This window comes from Carassius gibelio, chromosome B22 (genome assembly GCF_023724105.1).
Source record: "Carassius gibelio isolate Cgi1373 ecotype wild population from Czech Republic chromosome B22, carGib1.2-hapl.c, whole genome shotgun sequence".
Classification (NCBI taxonomy): domain Eukaryota; kingdom Metazoa; phylum Chordata; class Actinopteri; order Cypriniformes; family Cyprinidae; genus Carassius; species Carassius gibelio.
The window spans coordinates 52,271,563-52,281,212 of NC_068417.1; the positions used below are offsets into that span (position 1 = coordinate 52,271,563).

At 41.8% G+C, this 9,650-nt stretch overlaps 1 protein-coding gene across 1 annotated transcript; it reads right to left on the bottom strand.

Moving 5' to 3' along the window:
• Nucleotides 1-1,828: 1,828 nt before the first annotated feature.
• LOC127987459 (uncharacterized) lies at nt 1,829-7,945 on the bottom strand. The gene has a single exon (XM_052589804.1). The coding sequence runs from the start codon at nt 7,003-7,005 to the stop codon at nt 2,545-2,547; it is 4,461 nt and encodes a 1,486-aa protein (XP_052445764.1). The 5' UTR covers nt 7,006-7,945; the 3' UTR covers nt 1,829-2,544.
• Nucleotides 7,946-9,650: the final 1,705 nt, after the last annotated feature.

The following is a 9,650-nucleotide window of genomic DNA, read 5'->3' on the forward strand; positions in this document are numbered from 1 at the left end:
TAATATTACAAAGGTGCAACATGTATATTGAAAATAGAAGGGGACCTAGGACGGATCCTTGTGGCACTCCATATTTTACTGATGATAAATGAGATGACACCCCATTTAAGTAAACGAAATGGTAGCGATCGGACAGGTAGGATCTAAACCATATTAGAGCCTGCCCTTGAATACCTGTATAGTTTTGTAATCTATCTATGAGTATGTCATGATCTATGGTGTCGAACGCTGCACTAAGATCAAGAAAAACTAGAAATGAGATGCAGCCTTGATCTGACGCAAGGAGCAGGTCATTTGTAATTTTAACAAGTGCAGTTTCTGTGCTATGGTGGGGCCTGAAAGCTGACTGAAATTCTTCATACAGATCATTTGCAGATCATGTGCAGGAAGGAGCTCAATTGAGCAGACAACTTCTTCTAAAATTTTAGACATAAATGGAAGATTTGAAATAGGCCTATAATTTGCCAGTACACTAGGATCTAGTTTTGGTTTCTTAATAAGAGGCTTGATAACCGCCAGCTTGAATGGTTTTGGGACGTGACCAAAAGATAACGACGAGTTTATGATATTGAGAAGCGGTTCTTCGGCTACAGGTAACAACTCTTTCAGTAATTTAGTGGGTACAGGATCTAATAAACATGTTGTTGGTTTAGATACAGTGATAAGTTTATTTAGCTCTTCCTGTCCTATAGTTGTAAAGCACTGCAGTTTATCTTTGGGTGCAATGGATGAAACTGAAGTGTTAGATGCTATAGAATCTACATTCGCTATTGTATTTCTAATGTTATCTATTTTATCAGTGAAGAAATTCATGAAGTCATTACTATTTGAATCAGGTGGCGTCTGGTAATTTGTTAATTTAGCCACTGTGCCAAATAAAAACCTTGGATTGTTTTGGTTGTTTTAGCAGTTTTTAGAGCCTGTCTATAGCTGGACATACTGTATTTCCATGCAATTCTAAAAACTTCTAAGTTAGTTTTTCTCCATTTGTGTTCAAGACTACGAGTTACTTTCTTGAGAGAGTGAGTATTACTGTTATACCATGGCACAGTACGTTTTTCTCTAACCTTTTTCAATTTGATGGGGGCAACAGCTTCTAATGTATTAGAGAAAATAGTGCCCATGTTGCCAGTCATTTCATCTAGTTCATGTGTATTTTTGGGTACAAATAGCAGTTGAGATAGATCAGGCAGGTTATTTGCGAATCTGTCTTTGGTGGTTGGAACAATAGTTCTGCCCAGACGGTAACGCTGAGACATATAGTTAATATCAGTTATACGCAGCATGCACGATACAAGGAAATGGTCTGTAACATCATCACTTTGAGGTACAATATCTATAGCAGTAAGATCAATTCCATGCGATATAATTAAATCTAGTGTATGATTAAAACGATGAGTGGGCCCGGTGACATTTTGCTTGACTCCAAAAGAGTTTATTAGGTCGGTAAACGCAAGTCCTTATGCATCATTTGTATTATCAACGTGAATATTAAAATCTCCCATGATTAACGCCTTATCAACTGTAAACAGAAGGTCTGAGAAGAAATCTGCTAGTTCTTTTCGGAATTCTGTATATGGCCCTGGTGGTCTATAAACAGTAGCCAGAGCAAGAGATACATTAGATTTCTATTGCATATCTGATAGTGTAACATTTAGCAGAAGTATTTCAAAACAGTTAAACCTGTATCATGTTTTCTAGGTAACATTGAGAATATCACTATATATTGTTGATGTGAGGGACCGAGAAGCCAAGAACAAGGAACACAAGCGTTGCGCAACAAATGGGTCTTTATTTAAACCCCAAAACAAAATAACTTTACACACTTACAACAAAAATAAACAAACAGAAACAGAGATCAAAACAATTGGACAAAAACCAAACAAACAAACAAACTAAAACTGACCTGCTCAAATGAACAAAGCAACAGTTTATAAAGGAAGGGATGGGCCCATTACAAATTAAGAGGGGAAACAATTTAACTTTACATACAACATATAACCTTACATAAATCAAAATCAAATCAAACAGAGATACATTGTAAATAAAGATAAGGAAAGCAAAATGTAATCAAATATCATAAATGTACAACTAAATAAATCAATTAATAAACACATCAACGTTCCTTCCTCCCCCCGGAAACTCCCAGTGAATGGTACGTCCAGACGGAACCAATAAGCTTAAATATGGTGTTCCTGCCGGACTCTTGTTTTTCGTCACACCAGGATGCGGCTGCAACGGACCATGGCTGAAGTTGATCACCGGTAAACTTAAACTCAAAATAGAAACAAATATAAATAACAGATACAACATAACTAATTTGTGTGCACTTCAAATCAGTCACAATGTATTGTAAATGTAAACTTATGCAAACCTAACAATAAATAGAGAATGAATGAATGGATTGTGTTTCCTGTGGTTACTTATGCGATCATACTGAAACAAATGAAAATGAATAAGAAGTTTAAGTAAAGCTCATTCTGAAATGAATGTCCTTTGTATAAATATATGTATGCATGTGTGTGTGCGCTGGATACATCCACTTTACCGCTCTTGTGCGGCCACCACTCGGGCCGTCACATTTCCCCCCCCTTCAGGAATCTCGCCAGTAGAGCGGGAGAGATAGTCAGCAGTAACGTTGACTTTTCCAGAAACGTGTTGTATCTTGAATCTGAAGGGCTGCATGGCGAGATACCATCTTGTAATCCTCCCATTAGAATCCTTCATTTTCTCCAACCACTGCAATGCTTTATGATCAGTCTCTAGGGTAAACTCACGGCCTAGTAGATAGTATCGTAGGGAATCCAACGCCCACTTTATGGCCAAACACTCTTTTTCCACCGTTGAATAACGTACTTCTCTCGGAAACAGTTTGCGACTAATGTAAGCCACTGGCTGTCGACTCTCTGGTGGTCCTTGCAATAGAACGGCTCCTACTCCTCTCTCAGAGGCATCAGTCTGTACAATGAAAGGACGACTAAAATCAGGATTGTGTAGCACAGCGCTGGTTGTTAAAGCTCCCTGGATGTCTCGGAAGGCTTTCAATCTCTCCTCAGTCCACTGCAATTGGTTCGGGCAACGTGCCCCCACCATGTCCGTTAATGGAGCAGCCCTACTGGAGAAGTTAGGGACAAAGCAATGGTAAAATCCAGCCATCCCCAAAAATGATCGCATGTCCTTACGTGTCTGGGGTACCGCACACCTCTCCAAAGCTTGAACTTTCTTCACCTGCGGTCGCACAACACCCTGGCCGATGACATAACCCAGGTATTCTGTCTCCTGTTTAGCTATAGCACACTTGGTGGGGTTGACCGTTAGGCCGGCATTCTGAAGACGCTGCAAGACTTCTGCGAGATGTTGCACATGTTCCTCCCAGGTGTTACTGTAAATGACAATATCGTCAAGGTATGCAGCAGCAAAAGGTAAGCCCCGTAACACTTGGTCAATTAATCTCTGAAACGTCGCCACAGCCCCATGAAGGCCAAAAGGTAACACCTTAAAATGGAAAAGGCCCCTTGGTGTTCTGAATGCAGTCAAGGGCCGTGAGGGTGGAGTCAGTGGAATTTGCCAATAGCCTTTAGAAAGGTCCATTGTTGTGAGATATTTGGATTGGCCCAAACGATCAATTAGGTCACTTATGCGAGGGGTAGGATAGGAATCAAACTGTGATACTGAGTTGAGATATCGGAAATCTATACAGAACCTTATACTCCCGTCTTTTTTTGGCACAAGGACTATGGGGTGACACCACTCACTGTTCGAAGGCTCAATAATTCCCAAGCGGAGCATAAGGTCTACCTCTTCCTGCAAGGGCACCTGCAATCTTTCCGGTATCCTATAGCTCTGGCGTTTCACGACAGCATCAGGTTTCAGTATCACACCATGCTCAATCAAGTTGGTAAACCCAGGATATTCAGAAAATACCTTAGAAGTGAAGAGAACTTGTACTTGGGACTGCTGGGAAGCTGTTAGATGATCTAGCCCGATTTCTCCAGGAACTGGCTGTGGCAGATACTGCTCATCAGATTCTTCCTCTTCAACACAGCGAATCATCAGTGACTGTGCCTTTTCAGGACGAGGAACCCACTCTTTCAACAGGTTGACATGCAGAACCCGACTAGATCGATCTTGACCCGGCATACTGATTTCATAAGTTGTAGGACCCAGGCGTTTCTTGATTTCATAAGGACCCTGCCATTTCGCTAGTAGTTTACTCTCTCGACTGGGCAACATGACAAGTACCTTTGTACCGACCTCCAGGTCCCTTTCTCGAGCCAGAGGATCATACCACGTCTTCTGCTTTTCTCTGGCTTCTGCCAAATGATTCTGAGCCAAACCGGTCATCTTCTGCAAACGTTCCCTCATCTGTAGAACATAGGAAACAACACTGGTGGGCTCTTTTTCAGGACTCCCTTCCCACATCTCCTGGAGCAGAGCCAATGGGCCTCTGACATCACGGCCATACAACAGCTCGAAAGGAGAAAAGCCTGTGGAAGCCTGAGGGACTTCCCGATAAGCAAATAGAAGATAGGGCAACCATTGATCCCAGTCTTGACCAGTCTCACTGACAAACTTCCTCAACATCTGCTTCAAAGTCTGGTTGAATCGCTCAGTCAACCCATCCGTTTGGGGATGATAAGGAGTAGTACGCAGACTCTTAATTCCTAAGAGCTGGTAAACCTGCTTCAACAAGGTAGACATGAAATTAGTGCCCTGGTCGGTTAGAATTTCTGCAGGAAATCCGACCCTGGAAAATAACTGGACCAAGGAAGTAGCTACAGGTTTCGCCTTCACAGATTTTAATGGAAATACCTCAGGGTATCTGGTGGAGTAGTCCGTTATCACCAGCATGAAACGGTTACCTGAGCGACTCCTCTCCACAGGTCCAACGACATCCATTCCGAGCCTCTCAAACGGAGTATCAATAATAGGAAGTGGTTGTAGTGGTGCCTTTGACGGACGTCTGAGGGATACCTTCTGACAAACAGGACAGCTTTTACAAAATTGGGCCACATCTACTTTCAAACCAGGCCAGAAAAACCACTTCTTGATTCTTGCAGTGGTCTTGTTTTTCCCCAGGTGGCCAGCCCAAGGAATCGAGTGACTCAGATGTAACACCATCTCTCGAACACACTGTGGAACCACAAGTTGTTTCTGGTCTCTGATCTCCCGATAGAGTATTCCCTTTGTGATCCCATATCTGGCTGTATTGTCATCTATAGGCTTCTCTCTTACCTCTGCAGCTCTAGCAAAGCACTCCGTGAGACTAGCATCTTCCTGCTGCATCTGAACGATATTGGTGGGCATCTGGAAGTTCACAGGTAAGTCACAGGCTAAATCTTCACTCTCTGTATGAGCAGCATATTTTACCTTTTCTTGCCTTTTTTCTCTTCTGGACTTTCTCCTCTTCGACACCCCGGTTTCAATCTCTGCATTGAAGAAAGGTAAAGTACTTAGTGTGTGTTCAATCCCCTCTGACTGATTCGCCTTTGCTCTGGTCACCACCACATTACACTGTCGAGCCGGGTACAACAACTCCAGCAGCACTGGTATATCTTGACCCAGAATCACAGGGAAAGACAAGTTATCAGCAACCCCCACTTCCACCAGGTAAGTCTGTTCTTCGATTTTAACATAAACATTGGCGGTTGGTAACAGTCTCTCATCTCCATGTACACAGCAAATAGGCAATTTTTTGACTGTACTGATCAAAGAGGGTGATATGAACTTTCTTCTTACCAGAGTCTGATCACTGCCGGTGTCAATCAAAGCAGTCAATTTCTCACCATTTATCTCCACATTTGTAGTTTTCAAAGAGCTTGGGGATTTGGTTCCCTCCCTCCTTGGCACAAAACATAGCTGTGTAAGCTGAGCGGAGATCTTCGGACAATTTGGCTTAGTGTGCCCTTCTTGACCACACAGGTAACATACGGGAGGTCGTTTAGGAGCAAAATTCAATTTGGCTGAAGTAGGATTCCTCATGTAGGGCTTACCGGACCCCTCCGACTTCCTCTGCTGAAAGTGAGGCATGTCGAGAGAACGGCGCTCATTGACAGGTTTCCAAGCCCACGGCTTACTCTTTCCTCTGGCTGCAACAAACACATCCGCCAAAGACGCTGCTTCCGCTGCGGTTCTAGGATCTCTCTCTCGAATCCACACCTGGAGTTCAGGGGACAGCATTCTAAGATATTGCTCCAGAATGATGATTTCACTCACCTCCTCCACTCGTTTCCTCTTAGGCTGGATCCACTTTCCAAAGAGTTCTTTGAGCCGGTTATAAAGTTCTATGGGACTCTCCGATGGATCTACGGATAAGGAACGGAACTTTTGTCGATAAGTTTCGGCATTGACATCATATTTCTTTAATATAGCATCTTTCACTTTATCATAGTCAGTAGACTCGTTCACATCCATATGGACATAAGCTGCTCTTGCTTTACCAGTCAGCAAAGGGATTAAATGCCAGACCCAATCAGTTTTAGTCCACCTACAAGCAACAGCAATCCTTTCAAAAGTAACAAGGAAGTGTTCCACTTCATCAGTGTCACTCAGCTTCTCCAATCGGGGTATCTGAGATAATGGTGGGCCTATATTGCTCCCAACCTGATTAAAACTCTGCTGATGAACTGCAGCCTCTGAGTTGCCATCAGAATCTAAATGATCCACATCGGGCCTTCCCCGAGACTCCCGGTCAACATCAGGTAAGTGAAGGTTGGGAGAGGTGCGTGCTTGGACCTCTATTTGCAGAAGACCAAACTGGTGCTGGAGAGCCTTAAACCGTCGCTCCTGATCCACCTGCTCCTGCTGTCTTGCAGTCTCCCGGCCTTCCGTCCTGGCCATATGGGTTCGAAGCAGATTTGCCAACTCAGTCACCGAAACGTCTCTGTCTCCCATTGCCTCGCCTCCTTCAGCTCCTTCCACCATGTCCTGGTCCTCCTCACCCTTTTCTTCCTCTTGCTGCAAGGGCGGAGCCTTAGGCCCACCTCTCTTTGAGGTACGGCTCATTAACCGGGGAAAAAAAAACAGCCTCGAGGGGCAGAAAAGAACAAAACACCGCTTTGTGTCCTTGACTGACTGAAGAATCCCACCGCTGCCACCATATGTGAGGGACCGAGAAGCCAAGAACAAGGAACACAAGCGTTGCGCAACAAATGGGTCTTTATTTAAACCCCAAAACAAAATAACTTTACACACTTACAACAAAAATAAACAAACAGAAACCGAGATCAAAACAATTGGACAAAAACCAAACAAACAAACAAACTAAAACTGACCTGCTCAAATGAACAAAGCAACAGTTTATAAAGGAAGGGATGGGCCCATTACAAATTAAGAGGGGAAACAATTTAACTTTACATACAACATATAACCTTACATAAATCAAAATCAAATCAAACAGAGATACATTGTAAATAAAGATAAGGAAAGCAAAATGTAATCAAATATCATAAATGTACAACTAAATAAATCAATTAATAAACACATCAACGTTCCTTCCTCCCCCCGGAAACTCCCAGTGAATGGTACGTCCAGACGGAACCAATAAGCTTAAATATGGTGTTCCTGCCGGACTCTTGTTTTTCGTCACACCAGGATGCGGCTGCAACGGACCATGGCTGAAGTTGATCACCGGTAAACTTAAACTCAAAATAGAAACAAATATAAATAACAGATACAACATAACTAATTTGTGTGCACTTCAAATCAGTCACAATGTATTGTAAATGTAAACTTATGCAAACCTAACAATAAATAGAGAATGAATGAATGGATTGTGTTTCCTGTGGTTACTTATGCGATCATACTGAAACAAATGAAAATGAATAAGAAGTTTAAGTAAAGCTCATTCTGAAATGAATGTCCTTTGTATAAATATATGTATGCATGTGTGTGTGCGCTGGATACATCCACTTTACCGCTCTTGTGCGGCCACCACTCGGGCCGTCACAGTTGACCAGTCTGACGGGGCTCATGCTTATAGCAGTAGTTTGGTGGAGTCGACTCATTTAGACCAAAATAATAATTTGGTTTTAGCCAGGTTTCAGTCAAGCAAAACTATCTGTGATCATTTAATTTACAATAACTGCTTTGGGTGTGAGTGATCTAATATATATGAGCCCAAACTTTAAAGATTGTTTTTGTTAATTTACTTTACATGTTTCTGGTTTAATCACGATAAGATTTTTTTCTAGATCCTATATTAAATTTATATTTTGACCTCACTATTTGGGATACAGACACAGTCTTAATAGATTGTTTACATTAAACATACAAAACATTAATTTAATTTACCTTTAATTATTGAAAATTAAGCAAACTTAATTTTTTGGTAAACACAGGGTATTTACTATTAAAAATAAAAAAATGGAAAAAATGTTGTGTGATTAAACCTAAAAAAAAAAAATATTATTTTTTTTTAGTAGTAAGCTATGGACATTCTGCTGAACAATAGTAATACAGGACTTTTATTTTGAAGGGTTGACGTACCTTTACAGTTCTGTGTATGTGATGTGACGCTACTTTTACTCAAATCAAACGGTCAAATGCTCATGAAGTGACTGTCAGAGCAGTTCTGGAGATGTTGTTCATGTGTTCACGTCCTTAGATCCTTCAGTGTGTGTGACAAAGGAAGACACGCTTCTGCTCCATTCATTAACAGAGACACGCAGAACATGCAGGATTCATATTTAAATAGTCTGTTCTGGCCTAATATTTACAGATATTAGTCCATATCGTGATTTGATGTAAGTGCAATGACCTATTTTTGAGGAATTCATAAAAAATTTGGCAAATCCTGCCATTCCGCGTTTAACTGTAAATAGGGTTTGGGCGCCGAGTTGCATTCTGGGACGTGGCGGCCATGTTGCCAGCTTCGCGAATGTAAACATACACCAAGTTGAACTAGAAGAGCAGAGTTGGGAGAAAGAAAAAAAGATGTCAAAATAGCGAAAAGGTTCTGGGATTTATAGGGATACGCTAAATAGGGATGCCAGGGACCGGTATATGGACACAATCGGCACTATTAACGGTTTGGATCCATATGAAATTCCCAACAAATAGTGGAGTACCGACGGAGACTTGTTGCCGCACTTTTGCATTACAGATATCTTCAGCTACCTTGTTTGTTTTGTGAGCGCCTACAATTCAGAAAAGTTCCGAAGCTACAAGTCAAGTCTCATGTATAGTTCACAAATGGATGGGTTCAGGAGCTGCAAATCATCGGCAAACAGTATTAGTAATCCGGTAAGCTGCGCTCTAACGTTACCTAGCTGCTAGTTTAGTAACCGTTAGTGCTAACAACCATTCACACATGGACTTTTAACAATGTGTTTCAAAAGTGTAGTTAGTAGCTGTCCACCCTCCCGTTTTTCCGGGGTTCTCACGTATTTTAGCTGTTTTCCCGCTGTCTTCCCGTTTTATTATTTTCCTGTAAAATATCACGTTAGCCCCTCCATCAGACCTGTCAAGTCTCTGTGCTGTTGTCCTGTTGCTACTCCTTGTCCTTCCAGCAAAACAGATGTTTTCAAAGCATCGTTTTTCTTACTTGAAAGCAACCTTAGCTTGATGTTGGGCTTTTTAAGATAACGTGGTTGTTGTGAGAGCACGATTTTACGCTAATCTGTAACTAAAGTCACGTTAGACCTAGCTTC

Excerpts from the sequence above, each read along its gene's own strand:
- LOC127987459 (XM_052589804.1), bottom strand. The coding sequence starts at position 7,005 with ATGAGCCGTACCTCAAAGAGAGGTGGGCCTAAGGCTCCGCCCTTGCAG.